This window comes from Leptonychotes weddellii, chromosome 7 (assembly GCF_054177405.1).
Source record: "Leptonychotes weddellii isolate Sample4059 chromosome 7, ASM5417740v2, whole genome shotgun sequence".
Taxonomy (NCBI): Eukaryota; Metazoa; Chordata; class Mammalia; order Carnivora; family Phocidae; genus Leptonychotes; species Leptonychotes weddellii.
The window spans coordinates 113,594,021-113,613,021 of NC_138375.1; the positions used below are offsets into that span (position 1 = coordinate 113,594,021).

The 19,001-nt window shown below is 44.0% G+C and overlaps 1 protein-coding gene across 1 annotated transcript in view; it reads left to right on the plus strand.

Annotated features, from left to right (window-relative positions):
* TRPC7 (transient receptor potential cation channel subfamily C member 7) overlaps positions 1-19,001 on the plus strand; it is a 118,471-nt gene that overhangs the window by 58,282 nt on the left and 41,188 nt on the right. Inside the window, exons 3-4 of the mRNA XM_081827024.1 lie at positions 3,438-3,602; positions 11,763-11,979. Of these exons, the coding sequence (XP_081683150.1) occupies positions 3,438-3,602; positions 11,763-11,979 (382 nt within the window). The remainder of the gene's footprint in view (positions 1-3,437; positions 3,603-11,762; positions 11,980-19,001) is intronic.

The following is a 19,001-nucleotide window of genomic DNA, read 5'->3' on the forward strand; positions in this document are numbered from 1 at the left end:
TGGCCCCTCCGGACTCTCAGGGCCTGTTTTCCAGCCAATCTCCTAATCCATCAGTCCATCGTAGGGACCCTGGCTCAGAGCTCCTGCTTATCTCTGCAATTTTACTTCCTTCAGCTTCCCCCTTCCTGCCCCAGTTCTCTGTACAGTCCACTGGGTGGCTGGATTGATTTTCTCTGCACTTGTCCAAACATGGACGTGGCTGGATTGATTTTTTCTGAAGAGGCTGCTCAGCTCCACGTAAGCCCCCGGTAACAGATTCTCAGCTCCAAGTCATCAAAAACTCCCTGCTATGAAGAGTGAGAATCACACTGCTGGGAAAACTGGGGTGTTCTCACCAGTTCTTCCTGTGAAGGACTTCCATAAAAAGTGTACCACACTCAGTCCACAATGGTTTGGGGCAAGAATGGCCTGGGCAAAGCCCTCGGTGTCATCCATCCTTTTGTGAGCTAGATGCCAAAGAAAGCAAACCCAAGACAACACTGATTTCCTGTGTTCCCATTCTATTCTAGCTGTGGGTTTTTCTTCCATCCATTCCTTTCTGACCCTACTTCTGAAAATCCTTCCCCTGCCCACACCTCACCCCCACCTCACCCTGCAGGAATTCTTCCTTTGTTCCCTAGCTGAGTGTCCTGTTGTTTAGACTGTTGTGTCCTGATGGCATGTTCATGTTATTCTCATCTTCCTGGGATCACAGATGATGTCTCTCTGTGCTTCAAAAGCACAGTGGAAAAATTCCTTTGCTACACACTGTATTTCAAAAGCCTACCCCAAGTTCAGAAAAGTGCCCATAGAAAGATAAATAATCTGGGCTTTAGCTATTACTTGCTGTCAGCTTTCTGGGAGCAATATACTATAAACTCTGTCTGCAAATTAATATGTTTGGAGCTAGGTTGCTTTATTATGGGGGAAGAAATGCAGCTATAAAAATTAGCACATGTCTAATCAGAAGAAGACAGAGTCTCAAGAGAGCCCCCTTGTTTTAGTTGTGACCACTCTCTTCCTCTGAGGCAGGCAAGGGAGAGTGGAACGGTCCCCATTGTGTTCTGTCTCAGCATTTCTTCCCCTCCAGCTCTGCTGCTCCATCTGTTGTGCTAACTTATCTGTAGAAGGCGGTAGTAAAAGCCTGGATGGACTCTCTCCCCTGGTACAGAGAGACAAATGGAGGGGACCAGCCCTGGAGTCCTTCCAGAGCAGCTACAGTTGCAGGGAGCCAGGGGCTGAGCCAAGTGGCCTGCTATTTCATGAGCAGACATCTCAGCTTCTAATCAGACTGTGAGTTTCCCCAGGGCAGATCCATTTCAGCACCCAGAGAAGGCTTGCTGTTGAAAAACAAAACTGACTGCCCCCCATGTCCACCCACCATCCCTCTGAGGGACCTCAGCTCCCAGAAAGCTGACCATTACTAAAACACTCATATGAGTTTCTGTTGCTTGCTCCACTTTGCTGTGAACCAGAAAGGGCAGAGAAAAGCCTATCACCGGGGCGCCTGGGTGGCTCAGTTGGTTAAGCGACTGCCTTCGGCTCGGGTCATGATCCTGGAGTCCCAGGATCGAGTCCCGCATCGGGCTCCCTGCTCAGCAGGGAGTCTGCTTCTCCCTCTGACCCTCCTCCCTCTCATGCTCTCTGTCTCTTGTTCTCTCTCTCTCAAATAAATAAATAAAATCTTTAAAAAAAAAAAGAAAAAGAAAGAAAAGCCTATCACCTGCTGGCGTGAGGAATCCTACCCTACATTGAGGAGAATCCACTGCTCTTGTCCTTAGAGGGCAAGACCACAATGGTTGCTGTGGGTTCAATAACGCTACCAAAAAAGCTTCATTCTCACTAATGTTTGAGGAATAGTATTATCGGGGGCTGCCGCATGGCCACATAAACCTTTGATAGTGTCTTCACACATTGCCTGGCTGCTGCCTTGAGTTCCCAGAAACTGGAAACAAGAACATGCTGCCATTTGCACTGAGAATGTTTTAAAACTGTTGTATTTACATTATTCTTATAATGAAAAGGAAATGTTTTTACATTTCCTCATAATCATTGCACATGTCCCCTTAATACCAGTGAGGCAAATGGGATGAAAACTGGTGTATTATGCTCTAGAGTCATCAGATGAAAAGTCAGACCCTTTGAAGAATGCCCAGTGTGTCTGCTCCAGTCCATGGATGCAAGGCTCTCCTGAGTAGGGCTAAAGAATAGGGCTACCAAAAGCACTGAAAAGCTTCCTCCTGTCACAGGGGAACATAAGCTAATGAGTAAAATTTTCTTACATGTCAACTTCATTCCCATAAATCTTACTTAAATATTGCCTATTATCCATTTCCACTCAAAATCAACTAAACAAATGGCCAAATGGCACCAAATATTTGCAGGAAAAGGTTGTTTGGCTGCAGCAGCTCAAGCCAACTTGCTGGATGGAGCAGAACGAGGAAGACTCCCTATATGAATAAAAGCATGTCTCATGTACCACGTGGGCAGAGTGGAGCCAGGCCCAAGAGAGGGCACACACTATCTGAGCCTCTTTCTGCACATTTTCATTCTTCTTTTTAACTGGCTCATTTTGCCACTTAGTCCATACAGAGGAACATGGTTGCCCACCTCTCCCAAGATCACTTGTTAACTTGTAAATAAAGAAACTGCCTCTCTCAGTCAGTCTCAAAGGCCCAGGTGAGAGAAAATGATAGGCCAGTTGAAGTCAGGGTTCCACGCCTACTCCAATAAGCGATATCCAGAAGGGATGAGGTCACACAATACCAAACAGCCACAAGAAGTCTGTCCTGTAACCCGGGCATTAGGACAGGGCAGTTTGAAGAGAGGGAGGTAGCAGTGAGAAGCTGCTGTGTGAGGGACACCACGGGTCAGTACTCTGGTAGGCCATGAGAGGTTCTATGCATCCAAGCCAACGCCGCTACAGCCCAGTGGGGAAACACTCAGTTTTAATGTCTCCTCCAGAAACACTGCAAGTACTTTCCTTAGCCAGTACAGGAAAAGAGACGGGAACACTTCTACAAACTCATTTAATCCTACAAGACAATAATAGGCTGTTCTGCAAACGGGATACTGAAGCTCACAGTAGCTGGGTAAGCGGCCCAACGTCACCTGGCTAGAAAACAGAGGAGCAAATTTCAGACCACTGGGACTCCAAAACCCCATTCATGCTCCATTCATGACTCGGGCTGCCTCACAAGTGAACTCTGCCTAAGCTAAGTGCCAAGCCCCGATGCGGCCGGTCCTGTGAGGCCTCTGACCTCAGCGCCATGACACCCAGCATCCTCAGGCCAGAAGGGCCCCGCGGGGACCTGCCCGCAGCTCTCCCCTAACGCCCCAGCCACGCCCCAGGTGAAACACCTCAGCCGCTAGCCACTCGTAGGTCGTATACTGTTCAAGTGCTACTGATGCCATTTTCCTGTTTGCGTTTTGTTTTTGTTTTTGTTTTGTTTTTACAGTTCGTTGCTCATCCTAACTGTCAGCAGCAATTGCTTACCATGTGGTATGAAAATCTCTCAGGCTTACGTCAACAGTCTATCGCTGTGAAATTCCTGGCTGTCTTTGGAGTCTCCCTAGGCCTCCCTTTTCTCGCCATAGCCTATTGGATTGCTCCGTGCAGCAAGGTACAGACTGCTTAAGGTGCATGTCGTCTGCAGTGATCTCTTCTCTCTCCTTAGCATGACCTGGAGGCCACTGGCTCGAAGCGACAGCTGAGCGTTTCCCGTGTTCAGAGAAAAGAGCTTTGAGATACTTAGCAAAAGTAGAAAACCACACAGACCTGCTTGTTTTCCAACATTTTTCTAAAACAGGGAGGAGTGATAATCTGGGACATTTAAAATACATGAGGCATAATCTGATCAATAATGGAAAAGAGAGGGAAGACAGGCACTTTTGCTCCTCTAATTACGCCATGTCCTAGACACATCCTCTACACTCACAGTAATCATTATAATAATGGTCACAGGAATAAGCAACATTTACTGAGTGTTTTCTTTTGGCTAAGCTCTTTTCATGGAAGATCTCATTTCACCCCCTCAATTACATTATGACGCATATACTTTATGAAGTAGGTTCAGAAAAGAGAAATGACGAATAGGCTGAGAGTCAAGTGCAGCTCATGTTGGGCTCTGCAGCCCCATCTCCACATCGTCCCAGTTTCCCTGGCTTCCCTGATTAGGCTCTGGGCCACACGGGCGGCTAACTGGGTCACAAGAAGGAAAAGACAAAGGAAAGAGAAGGAGAGCTGGAAAGGTGCAGAGCTGGGTTCTTTGCTCACAGGGGAGTGTCGGGTGCCGGCTGCTAACGGAGGGAATGGAACTTTCCCACCTCCCGTCCATCATCCCTACAGCCCAGCCATCTGATCCAGCCACAGAAATCCTCGGCACTCACTCCAGCTTCAGGCAAGAGTTAGCAACTACAGGACCAAATCATGGAGAAATGATTCCACAGGCAATCTGATCAGCTAATGTGGTTAACAAAAAATGGAACCTCTTGTCAACTCCAGTAAGAGGGACCTCATGCCAGGATGATGGGCCCAAGACTTGAGGGCTGCTGATGAGGCCACCTAACCAGAGGCAATGAACTCACTGCCTTTGAGTAAGACGCATGCCATAGACACAGGTTAGGACAGATTCAGACTCCTTCTTCTGTAAAATGGTAGTAAAAAGTCCTCAAACTGAGTATTTGTGGTGTTCAACCTTACATCTACTGAGGATTTTGTTTCTTTGACAGTCTACCATGCCATGGATTTCTAAATCAGAATTCCCCAAATGATACACATATAAATGAAGGCATTTTTTTCTGCCTTTCATTATGAGCTGAAAAAAGTACAGTGAGTAAAACAAAACCAGATTTAAAGCTGGGTTAGAGTAGGTCACTGGTTCTAGGCACAGATTTTCACACTGGAAGTATCTAGTCTGTCCTGCAGGTTAGAGCCTTGCCTTCATTCAAAGCCTCAATGCATAGGGATGCTCACCTCCATACTCTGGGAGCCCCAAACTACTTTCAGGACAGTCAGTCATTAAAATAATAGCCACTTGGTAGAGAAAACACTGACAAGCCTCAATTTTGCTTTTAAAACCAAATGCAACAGCTACCAGAAAACGGGGACTAGCCAATACCAGCAAATTGGTTTGCCTCTGCCTACCTGGTCACCTGGGGAAATACTCAGGAAGAAATGATATTCCAGTTGTTGACTAAATTTTTTAGATTTTCAGTAGGTCTAAGAAGAACCATCTTGGCCAATATCATGCAGATGTGATGTCCCCCTGCCAAAAAAAAGTATGCATGGGAGGGGGAGGGAGTTCTGGACTTTCTTGGGGTCCAGTAAGTCCAAGAGACTGGTGCCACCATGAAACATAGGGGTCACACCAATAGTAGTCTTCTAGAACATTCTGGAAGAAATGATTGCAGGAAAATTTAGCCCAATGGCTGAGACTTCCTCTCTTCTGTTCAGATACATGTCTGATTGACATTTGGTGCTCATGGAGCTTCCAGTAACACTAAAAAAAGAGCACTACAGATAAATATGAGCTGGCCATTAAGGCACTTGTGTGCACTTTCTGGGCTGCAAGTCTGAGTTCAACACATTGGAGGGTGTGTCCACATTGGAATGACAAATCTTTGTGGCATGAGATCATTCTTGGTGGCACACTGCTCATTCTGAGGAAAGATTCCCTCATTAAGGAGGGAAACTTTCGTTGTCAAAGTTGCTCTGAAGCAGCCAAAGGACAGCTAAAACAGTCAAGATATTTTTAGTTTCTTTCCTTTCACCACTACAAAAGAAATCTATTCAAGTTTGGCAAAGATATTGTATTACTGGGGATTATAGAGGGTCACATCTTCCATGTGAAGAAACCAGCCCTCGCCAAAGGCTCCTGAGGCCCAGAATACAAGGTCCTCCCAAGGAAAGTGGCACAGTGGTGAAATCTGTTAATGTGCTGCATCCCTCCTCCCAAGGGATCACTTTATACCTAATAAATCTATGAAAAAGCCAGTGTCATCCCAGCAACTTCATATTCTAACCACATTATGACACCTGCCTCAAAGAATTTAGAACTTGATATTCTTTTCTAAATGTATTCATAACCAGCTAAACCTCATCAACCAGCTAATGTCCATCAATGTCTAACAAATGCTGAAGTTTCTATTTCCAACTTAATGGTCCATTTATTGAATAGTTGCTGTCCTAATTTAGAGACCACTAGGGATACCAAAATTACTTGATTGGCCTGCCAAAATGATCTCATTTATTTCCCATTGAATCCCCATGGCTGTCAATTCTACTTTTATTTAAATTTCTGAGGGTCCCTAAGAAAGACAGCTAAATAAGGAGAGTATAAGGTCAAGGATGTCAACAGAAGTTCAGCTTACTAATATAGTGTCTGAAGAGGGTAACCAAGTCATAGATGTGTACATAAGATAATAACAGCAGGTCTGGATCTTGGGACAGGCCTCTCAAGGTCAATAAAGAGAACAGTGATATTTTTCTATCATCTCTCATCTTAATCACCAGCATTGCTGAGGTCAAGCAGCCCAATGGGAGGCCGGTGAGTTCTCACCTCATGGCTGCTCTCAGACAGATCTTTGCCCACAGAGCTCTTCATCCTCTCAAGGAGGGCTCTGATGTCAAAGGCCCTTTATGGCTCAATGGCCTATTTTGCATCCTTTGTTATTCCATTCTGATTCATAATTTAGGTTGTTTGCCTATTAAAATCTGAGAGCTGAAAGAGTTAACAGTCATCCATAAGGGCTCAAACAGGGTCTCTACAGTGGGTGGATCGAGGAGGAAGTCAGCATGGGGAAAGTGTTGAGGAACAACACAAGTTCTAATTGTAAACGTGTGAGAGGTGACTGATTTCCTCCATGCCTGTTATCCTTGATGGTTCAATTATGCTTATAACTCAGTCCCAGGACTCAGGAAGGGAGAGCTGTAAACAACTTCGGTCTCCTACCTGGTATCTTTACAGAGGACAAGCCCTCGGTCCATATACTGCCACATAACTCTAAATGAAGAATGCCAAAGTGATAGCTACCATGCCCCAAACCCCTAGCCCCGTGCCAAACAAAACACCAAGTGAGGAGGTGGAGGAACTCTGCAGCTTTGGAAGATCCCTGCTCTGCCTTGTCAAAGTTGAAGTGGTTTGAAACAAGGGTCCTCACACCATGAGGCCCAGAGCCAACCAGGAGAGGACAATGCCTCCAAACCCTTCTGTGTCCCCCTCATCTGCCTCTACCAGAGAGCACTAGATTAAAGAAAATCATGCTGTAATTTTGGGAAGCATTGTCATGGAGGGGAAATTCGTGCCAGGAAATAGAGCCTATTTTGCTCTTATGTTACAAAAGCATCTGCCCTCAAATCCAAAAGGAGAGTCCATCACCTGTCCCCTGCTGGGACAGGAGTTAAGAGTACCAGAAGGCTGATCACTTCCATACTGAGCCCAGTCTGAGCCCTGCGACATTCTCTCCCCAACTCTCTATCAATTTCCTAGCACAGGTTCTCTGTTCTCTCTCCACTAGAAAATCAGCAACTTTGAGAGAAAGGACCAACCCTGATGGCTTATTTATTCTATCCCCTCCAGTGCCCAGGATCATGTTGCACATAGACAGTACCCAAAGGGCTCATGCATGACATCAGGACTCTGTGTAGCTCCCACTTTCTGAAGCCTTGCCTATAAGCTTTAAAAGAGCCAGTTGGGTTTAAGTTTCCCCTTAGGAGAATTGCCTGAGGCTCTCTGGTGCCACAGAGTAAGTGCTTCCTGTGTGCCAGGAGCTGCTCTGTTTTGTGCCTATTATTCATTTCTTATATCAACCCTACATGACAAGTTATATTTTATCCCCATTTCACAGATGGAGAAACTAAGACACAAAGGGATTATGTAAATGCCACAAACTATGGAGGTGTGATTTACACCTAAGATCTCTGGCTCAGGAGACCTGACCTTAAACATTGCGTGTGTGTGCACGCGCGTGCATGTGCGTGTGTGCGCGCACACACACACATACATCTGCCCCTCTACCCTTTCTAATACATCAGCAGCATTACAACCTTCAATGCTGAATGTAAACATCTTAACTGCTGACTACTTCACTTTGCAATGGACTTGGTTCAGAAAGTTAGAGGTGGCAGGACTTTTCTAGAAGGGAGGAGTCGAAACCACGATTGACAAACTATATTCTTTCCTCTTCTTTCCCGAGAAACCCTACCTTCAAGAATCTACTATCACTCAGCACCTTTTCAGTCCACAGGACAAAGGGTGGATTCGCATGGCAATGTGAGAACACCCAGATTAGAGATACCCACTGAACATCTTCCTGCTCCACCCAAAAAAAGGAAGATTCCTGAGCCCTGCGTTAGACATTGTGAATAAGAATTTTACAGGGAGCATATGGAGAAACCCACCCCTAATTTAACCAGGATCTCTAACATTTGAGACCACTCTGGCCTTGAGGATGTTCATGTTTCTTTTTGGAGCACTTGATCCAAACTTTGTCTCCACTCAGCTTTCCAACATCTACACTGAGGTCTTCCTTGAGGCCACTGGCACCTGGTGGCGAGTGAGGGTGGCATCTGGTGATAGAAGACTGCAGAGAGATGGTGGAAACACTCTCTGTGGCTCTCCTGCAGATACGACCTACCTCACAAGCATGTGGCCACCAGGTCCCCATTTAGACGCTTACACTGGTGGTCAGGGCTAAGAGTCGAGCAGCACGGAACACAGAGGTGTGCTAACCAGTAAAAGGCCACCTCTGATTGCTCATGAATGTCATTTATTTGCAGCTAATTCAAGAGCCCTACTCAGTCGCTCTCATACTCATATATTTCCCAGAGATGAAGAATAGTACCCAGGAGGTTTGGGGTAAGCCAGACATTGATATACAACTGGTATCAATTCTCTGCTCACAAGGTCCAAGTAATGACACAAGTGCTTTAGCCCATTATTCAGACTCACCAGTTTCGCACTGGTGAGCAAAGAGCCGAGCAGGCCAAGGTCTACATCTCCCAAAGCTCTACTGTCTTTTTTTTTACACCGAACGCAGTTCCTTGACCCAGCTTTAATGATTCCCCAGCTAAGAGCTGTTGGCATATATTGGCTGACTTTTCTCCTTTCTTTTAGTTCACCTGGTGGCCTTGTAAAAGGAGGAAGTTTTCCCCAGGTGTAATTTGTTTCAAAACTTATTTTTGTGAGCCAAAGGGAAATGTCACCAAAAAAAGGAAGAAAAAAAAAAGAAAGCTATTGAAATGATTTGATCTCAACTGACCTTTATCAAAGTTTGACCAATTAAAAAAAAGTCTTCAAGCCCAGAAGAAAAAGAGGAAAGACACACTAATACCTAACCTCGCTTTCCTCCCTATGGGCCAGATCAAGTGAGAACTGAACCCAGGGTCACCTTCCACGGGACCACAGGGCCTTATCAGGGTTTTGTCTTATGTTTGCTCTAGATACAGTAATTTTTACAGACTCCTCTTCTGCCAGCCAATAACAACCTGAAGGAGGTAACAAACGGAACATTAAATGCCTCAAACCACATCTTCTGGGGAATCCCAAGGCCAGCTCAGGTTCAGCTACATGCAGCTTCCTACCTCAGGTGCCTCCCATGGGTGAGAAGAAGGAGCAGTGTCCCATATCTTCATCCAGGTCGTCACTGGAAGATACTGTGTAGAGCCCACTGATAAAGGATGGGAAACCTGGCCATGAATCCCTTAAGATTTGGGTCTATCTCCATGGTCCCCAGCTTTTTCTGACACTTCTGGAACCCTGCTGGGACACACAAGATCTGGCATCCCTTTCCTTCTGCTCAGCCCTCCCCATTCCCCACCCTACGGTCAGGTTCCATCTTCCCTCGCCTCTCACCACTGCCCCAACTAGGACACGGTGACGAGAAAGGAAGCTGGGACTATTTAAGGATGTCTCCTGGGTACACCAGGATTCTGGCTGGGAAATGGGGCTTCAAGATCTGAACAGAGTCAACTAAAACGCTGAAAAATTCAAACTAGCTATTTGATATATAAATCAAAATGAGACATGGTTGAATTCAGTTTTCTTACCGAATTTATGTGAGATGTTTCATTTGTCCTTACATTTAACCTGTGCATTCTGAATTTAATGTATCTACCCATGGCCAAAACTAATCTGCAGTCCAATTTTGTAAATAATGAAGTTAAACATTACAAAGGAGGGTCATTTATAAAATGTCTGTAAGCTCCATGGTTTTCAGGTACTAGATCTAGTGCCATATGACATCTGACAATGCAAATGAATGGAAATAAGTTTTTTTCCAGCATAGTAGGGATTCCCAATGTCTAGACCTGAGATGCTGTTTTTTTAAAAAAAATTACTGTATCATTTTTTTAATTTCAATTGATAGGTTCTATGGCATTAGAATCATAATAAATCAGGGGCCTGGGTGGCTCAGTCATTAGGCGTCTGCCTTCGGCTCAGGTCATGATCCCAGGGTCCTGGGATTGAGCCCCGCATTGGGCTCCCTGCTCGGCGGGAAGCCTGCTTCTCCCTCTCCCACTCCCCCTGCTTGTGTTCCCTCTCTTGCTGTCTCTGTCAAAAAAATAAATAAAATCTTTTTAAAAAATCATAATAAATCATGTTACACTAATAATCAGAACAATTAAAGTGGATGATTACCATGCTAAAGCATATTAAAAGAACATTATCAAGCCTTCTGACTTATAAATGTTACATTGAACATAGTCATAATTAGGGAAATTTTACCTGCAAAGACCCCTGTAACTGATCGTCTACTGAACCAATACTCTATGTCCCAGGTGACATTTCACTCTAGGACTCCTGAATGAGGCGAAATGTGAACATTTGGTACTTAGGTGCAAGTGATAGCAGTGATCTAGTAAGGACCCACAAGAGTTCATTAACAGGGGTCAGCAGACTCACCGGGTGGCCCACAGTTTAGTCCTCAAAGACCAAAGTAGCCCCTGGATGGCACACCAGGGCCAGAGAAGATGTGGCCAATACTTGCTCCCTAACGGGGCATCTTCTGGATCATTTCAAGCTCACATGGAACAACCACACAATTCAATTATGCGCTAGAGTCACAAGGGAAACCTCAGGAAGTTTTAGAGTAGTATCAAAGGGGCTATGATCTACACACATGCACCAATAAAAAGAGAATTTTTTAAAGTACAAGGAAAAAGTCCTCTACGTCCGGAAATTAACCTGTGATTTAAAAATGAAATCCAAAGAGAAGTTACAAAATATTGATAACTGAGTATCAGTGAACACCCTACCTGTCAAAATTTCTTGTAATATGGCTAAAGCAGTGGGAAGTGTAGAGCTTTAAGTAAATTTACCCACATATAAGAAATAGTGAAAACAAATCATAAAAAACCAAAACTCAGGAAAATGGACCAAAGAGCAACAGAGCATATCCAACATGTGTTTCTTTAAATTCTGAACTCTACTGAGATAAATTATTTTTTTTTCCAGATGTGAATGGCATAAGACCCATATCCATGTGGTTGGGAGAAGCCGTGCAGATTATAGCATGATGATACGTCACTGTGTTCTACTCCTGTTTAAACCACTCCCACTAAATCTCCTAAATAGGAAAAAACTGAATTCAATAGGAAATACATTTGGCTAAGCAGTAACTCATGAGGGAGTGCTAGAGAAAAGGTTGTCTGGGTTCAGTTAGCAGCTTCTGTCCATGATGGAAGATTCCCTAGTTAAACTTTGGCAAAAGCATTTTAAAGAGAGACCTACACCCGCCTACAGATGCCAGTTTAACATGTCTTGTACATATTTTGTTTCCAGCTAGGAAGAACCCTGAGGAGCCCCTTCATGAAATTTGTAGCCCATGCAGTTTCTTTTACAATCTTTTTGGGATTGTTAGTTGTGAATGCATCAGACCGCTTTGAAGGCGTTAAAAACCTGCCCAACGAAACCTTCACAGACTACCCGAAACAGATCTTCAGAGTGAAAACCACACAATTCTCCTGGACAGAAATGCTCATCATGAAGTGGGTCTTAGGTAAGCAGTCGCTCTGTCCTTTATTCTCTCCTCCCTACTAATAATAGGACATTATTAAACTCTGACTTCTGAACCTCTTCCTTTCCTCTTGAGTGCACTCTGGCAGCCAAAATGGTGAGCAGATGACCAACAAAGAAGCCAGAATCAACTTCTATATATGCTGGTGTGTCCGATGCACAGGCCTTTAATAGGAATCCCAATTTTGGAAGGAGATGTTTGGAGGAAATTTGCTGCATGCTCTTCATTACACATGTATTGAAAATGCTTGTAAAGTAGGCTTGCATGGGAAAACGTATTTTGATCATTTAACTATAGTCTACCAGAAGCCTTAGGAAATCAAGGTCTGCTTTTAGAAAAAAGTATAAAATTGCATAGCTTAAATGGTATTTTTTATCACTGAATACTAACATATAGTAGAATTTAGATGATAAATAGAAATCTAAAAATTAGGGGAGTTACACTTTCTCATTATTTGCGTTAATGAACATCATGAAGCTGTGACATTCCTCTTTGTGGTGATGCTTTGTACTGCCAAGGTCTGCCACTAGAAGTGCCAAGGAAATTTTCCCAATTTCCCCCCTGACTAGCTAAGAAAGACCATCTCTCTTTTACCCACTTCATAAGAACTATTATTAAGAGGAACAAACAAAATAAACTAAAATGGTAAAAGCTAAAACTGTACAGGCAAAATGGGATATAGGTTTTTCTAATACTACAAACTGCAAAACTATTTGGTAGGAAAAAAAAATGAGGCTTGGTGGGAAAAAATGAAAAACTGTAAGTTATCATCAGTGACATTGCACAAAGCTAAAACCTGCTCAATAGATTATAATATTTACATCAAAAAGATATGAATTTGATGAGAATGTTTTGAACAAAACAAAACTGAAAAGAGAACTGAAAAATTTAGCTCTGGAGTATCAACATGTACTCCATTAACTAAACTGCCCTAATGCTATGCACCCCAGATTTTGCTTTCTTCACAAAAAATTCAATAATGGTATAATTTTCACTATGTTCATGTGAACAAACATTGAGTCAAAATGTACACAGGGTTGAAGTATCTGTGCCATCAATCCACAAAAGCACAAAAGAACAAGTACTTGAGAACAGCCAACACATGGCCTGCTGCAGTTAAATGAGAGAGCCTAAGAGAGCCACAGCGGTTGAACCACGTGAGAACATCCTAGATGCCCACGCTGAGAACAAGGGGGGCTATGGTCTCTGAGCTAGGTCTCTAAATAGGAAGAGAGGGATGAGAAGAATGGTTTGATCCAAAGGAAAGAAGCAGGAGAACACACCACGCTTCCCACAGGCTTTTCATCAACCAGCCAGTCTCTGACCAGAGGCTCACTTAGTGGGGTCACTGGCACTAAAGTTGTAAAGAGACATTAAAGCCTGTGGCAGAGTGAGTTCTGTGGCCTAACTTTCCAAGTTCAGGGTCTACCCCAATCCTCCCTAGTGCATCCCCCCAACCCCCATGGATAAACTAAACACTTTAACACTGCACTGGACAGAATGTTTGTATGGCCCCAAATCCATACGGGAAAACGCTAACCCTGATGTGACGGTGTTAGGAGGTGGGGCCTCTGAGAAAGGATTAGATCATGAGGACAGAATGCTCGTGAATGGGATTCGTGCCCTTATATAAGAGTCTCAGGGAGCTCTCTCACTCTCTCCCTGCCATGTGAGGGTACAACAAGCAGTCTGTAACCCAGAGAGGGCTCTCATCAGAACCCAAATATGCTGGCATCCTGATTTCAGACTTCCAACCTCCAGAACTGTTGAGAAATAAATTTCTCTTGTTTACAAGCCACTCAGCCTGTGGTATTTTGTTAGAGTAGCCCAAATTGAGTAAGACACAGATTAAAAAAAAAAAACCATAACTCACATGTTGGGTTTATGGATAAAAACTTAAGAGTATTTATGGCCCCAATCACTCACCTACCTCATTCCCCCACCTGGCCCCCAGGGAGAAGACTGTGGTGAGTGCAACCATGCCTGCTCTTAAGTGGTAGAGCTACCCTATGTTCATGGCTCCTACTAAAGCAGGACTTCCTCCTGACCCATATTTCTCTTCCTGGATGGCAGAGCACTGTCCCAGGAGGAGGCATTTCTCTCCAGCTACAGGGGACCCAACTTCTATAGCCTGGTCCCAGGTCCTGCCCATCAAAGCAGAGCTGAGGTTTTAAGACCGTTACATGAAAAGTACGGGGGAGGGGAGGGCTTATTTCTCATTGACCTATTTCCTGTTATATTTCAGGTGGAAGAAAGATTCTAACTTTTTCTTATTAGGTAACTTTTCCAAACTTTATTATGAATAATTTTTTTTAAAAAGATTTTATTTATTTATTTGAGACAGAGAGAATGAGATACAGAGAGCATGAGAGGGAGGAGGGTCAGAGGGAGAAGCAGGCTTCCTGCCGAGCAGGGAGCCCGATGCGGGACTCGATCCTGGGACTCCAGGATCATGACCTGAGCCGAAGGCAGTCGCTTAACCAACTGAGCCACCCAGGCGCCCCTATTATGAATAATTTCAAGAATATTCAAAAATTAAGACAAGAGTATAATAAACCCCATGGACCAATCTCTCATGTTCAACAATTAGCAAGTCATGACTAATCTTTGTTTCATCTTTACCTTCCCTAGTTCCCTTCCCCTGACACTATTCTGAAGCAAATCTCAGACATCATATTTCATCCATAAACATTTTTATGTGTATCACTAAAAATTAAGTTATTTTTCTTTTTTTCCATCTTTTTTCCCCTCTGTGTTTCAAGTTCACAGATAATTTTTTCTGCATTGTCTGCGATTTTAATCCCCAACCAGCGAATTTTTCCTTTCAGATATTGTATTTTCCAATGCTTGAAATTCCATTTGGCTCTCTTCTTATCTTTCACTTCCTTCTTCATGATGCTTGCATTTTCCCTTAAATCCTTGAACATACTGTGCATTCTTATAGTAACTGTTATAAAATCCTTAACTCTGAATTCCATCATCTCTGTCATTTCTGGGTTACCTTCTACTACCTAATCTTTCTCCTGACATGCATCACATTTTCCTGCATCTTGGTGTGTTAGTGATTTCTGACTGAATGATGGGCACTATATAGGTTATGTTGTTGAGCACCCAGATTTTGTTGTCTTCCTTGAAAGAGTATTTGGCTTTATTCTGACAAGCTGTTAAATTACCTGCAGATGAGTTCAGGGCTTTTCAAGCTTTCTTAGAGTGAATCTGGAGAAATTTAACCATAAGGATTGTTTATCCTTGTACTACAGAGATACACATCAGCAGTCTCTACTAAATGCCCTGGATAATCAACAAAGAACTTCAACTCTGGATGGTGTGAGCTCAAACATCTCTCTCCACTGTGCGTGAGCTCTGGAAGCTATTCAGTTGCAGTGCTTTGGCTGCTCTTTGTGGAGTTTTACTCTGGGCATTTATAACAGTGTTTGGGAAATGTTCAAAAGGACACCTATGTAATTTCCTGGACTGCATTTGTGGTTTTGTTTTTTTTTGGTTTGCATAGTACCCTTCTCTCTGGAACTCTGCCACACAACATCTAATCACCTCTGCCTTCCTGAACTCTAGTGTCTGTCTCTTCAACTGTGTGGGGCTGCCTTTCAGGCTTCTGGAATTCTTCTCCATACATTGCAGACTGGAATGTGCCTCCATAAAGGAAGACACAGTGTTCAAGTGGCTTACCGTGCTGGTTTCCCTTTCCTGAAGGAATATCTGTTTTCAATGTCTGAGGATGGTTTCTTTTTTTCTTTTTCTCTTTTTCGGTTTATTATCCATCATGGCTGGTAATTGAAGCCAGACCTCCTTTTCTAAAACAGAACCACAAACATAAAAAAAAAATTAATAATTTTTTCATACCTTCAAATTTCTGGTCAGTACTCAAATTTCTCTGATTGAGGAGACCAGTTGTAGCTTGCTTTCTCTCTTCCTTCAGGTCTCTGGTCAAAGTTTACCTTCTCAGAGGAGTTGAGCAATAGAAACATGCACTCCCATCTCCCTACTCTGACAAAGTGAAATTTGAACAGAGACCTGAAGGAAGAGAGGATGTAAGCTTTGTAGACATCTGGGTGAAAAGCATTCCAGACAGAAGGATCAGTATGTGTTAAAGGCTTGGATTCAGGAAACTGGTGTGGCCAAAGTGTAGTGAATGAGGAGGAGAGAACAGAGATGAATGCAGAGTTGAATAATGCAAGGCCTTGCAGGCCATGGTACACACTTCTGATTTTATTCTGACTGTGACAAGAAACCACTGGAAAGTTCTGAGCACAGAAGTGACATCATTAAAACTGAAGTTTTAAATGATTTGCTGGCTGCTATGTACAGGACAGAGAATTCTGGAACAAGAACAGAAGCAAGGAGAACAGTCAGGAGGCCACTACAGTAATGCAGACAGGAAATGGTTTGTTTTGGGAGGAGGCAGATGGTGACTTACATTCTGTAAAATCAATAATATTTACTATTCGACTTTTTGTGGGGTGTGAGAGAAAGAGAGCTGTCAAGGAAAATTCCATGTGTTTTAGCTCAAGTAATGGTATATTAGAGAGTCATTCACTGCAACAGGAAAGACCAGGGGAAGAGTGGTTTGGAGAGGAAGGAGAGAAGGAAATCAAGAGTTCGGTTTGATACCTATCCAAGTGGAAATGTCAAGGAGCACTTGGATATACATATCTGAAGTCCATAAGTACATAAGGAGAGGCTGGGGCTAAAGACATAAATATGAGCATGTCAGTGTACTTAAAGTAAATTAAGTGTGCAATCACCCCGACTGCAAATGTGGTCAGACAAACTGAGGACCAAGCCCTCGGGCACAAGGATACTTAAGGACAGAAAGATGAGAAGTCTCCAGCAAAGATTACTAAGAGGAGAGCCAAGAGAGTGGTGTTGAAGCCAACCAAAGTAACTAGGTCAAGAAGCAGGGAGTGATGACTTACATCGAATGCCGGCAGATCAGGTAACATGAGGCCTGAGACCTCACCATTGAATCTGGAAGCTAAGTCCCTAAGTAGCCAGAGGGGATGGGATCCAGGAAGCAAGTGGAGGACCCGGCCTTAACAGGACTGTGGACTCCTACTGTACCAGGAGGGAAGCTGGAGGTGAGGCCACAGAGCAGGAGGCTCGCTAGATAACAGTGGCGGGGGCAATGTGGAAGTTTTCAGATATTTCTTCTCCTTTCTCAATTCTTCTCTCAATAAATATTTTCTAGTTATTAGGCATTATACTAAATATCAGGCACTGTGCCAGATACTGGGGAAGCCGCTATAAAATATGACTAACAATATCTTTTTTTTTAATTTAATTTAATTTTATTTTCTAAAAGATTTTATTTATTTGACAGAGAGAGACACAGCGAGAGAGGGAACACAAGCAGGGGGAGTGGGGGAGGGAGAAGCAGGCTTCCCGCTGAGCAGGGAGCCCCATGAGGGGCTCGATCCCAGGACCCTGGGACCATGACCAGATCCGAAGGCAGACGCCCAATGACTGAGCCACCCAGGCGCCCCTGACTAACATCTTATCCCTAAATACATTCTGGAGCTCCTTACTTACTACAAGTTAGCGCTAATCTTTGAGAGAAAGCTCTTGAACACCGTGTGCACTCCTAGCACGCCCTGAAGGCTACAGTCTGATCTACCCTCTGCTCAGACATAGAGAGGCTTCAGGTGGCATGAGGCCCCTCCCGACAGAATCTCCAAATTCTACACTGCCAGGCAGCCCGTGATCAGCTAGATACAGAGCAGCACCGTCTTTTCTCCCATAACGTATCATATTCATAAATGCAGGGCTGTGGACACACTGATTATAAGAACACTATTACTCCCTCTCTACCAGAAGCTGCCCGAGGGCTAAAAAGAACCTTAGGACCCTAGCAAGTCCAACCTTCTCCTTTCATGGATGAAGACGGCAGCCACAAAGAGGGGAACAGCCTTCTCCAGGTGGCCTGCTTCTGTCCTTCCTACCCCCAGGCCTCAGTACATTCTCAGCCCAGAAGCTAGAGTAATCCATTTAAAATTCAATCAGGTTTTGTCCCTCTTTGCCTCAAAATTCTTCAGTGGCATCCCATCTCCCTCAGAATGACACCAATGCCATTATAATGGCCTACAATGCCCTCCACCTCTCCATCTCTCCACCCCATCTCTGTGCTTTCATCTCCCACCACTTCCCACTTGACTCGCTCTGTTTCAGCCCCACTGGCTTCCTTGCTGCACACTGTTTCTACCTCAGAACCTTTGCTGGGGCTGTCCCCTCTGCCTGAGAGCTCTTCCCAAAGATAACGCATGGCTCACTCCCTCACCTCCTCAGGTCTCTGCTCAAAAATCCCCTTCAAAGTGAGGCCTTTATAAACCAACCTCTGTAAAGCCGCAAGTTCCTCCACCCTGACTGTCCTATTCCCCATGCTCCTTTTCTTCCTAACAGTTAACGTCTCTGACCAAACTACATGCTTTCCTTTGTTTCCTCCTGTCTCTGTTAATATTAACATTTCTGTAATCACATAAATCTGTAGTTGACTCTTTTCATCTTTTGTTAGCCCTCTCTCCACCTGGCCATGTGGTTTTCCCAATGACCACTTTCAATGACCACATCGGGTGACAATATTCTAATTTACTTCCCCAAGCCTCTCCTCCTACTAGGCATGTAGGTTTGTTCTTATTCTGCTGTACAGTTCTGTGGAAAGGTCAAAACCAATTAGAAATATATTCTTCCTTCACTCCAGATGCTTTAGTTGATTACCAATGGGATTCGGGGGGAAATCCTAGATTGTCAATCCAAGAGATTTAAGGCATGGGAGCAGAGAGGCACAAGGAGACTAAGAAGACACACCCAGAGATAGAAGAAAAGCCAGGACACAGTATTAAGGAAAGCAAGAGAAGAGTATGACAGGAAGGAGGGATAAATTTGCTAGTAGACATGTGTGTTCTGTAGTGCAGTCAAATGAGCTGCTTTCGGGAGGACTCTGTGAACCAGGGACCATCACTCCTTGCAGCCTGGAGAACCTCCAGGATCAG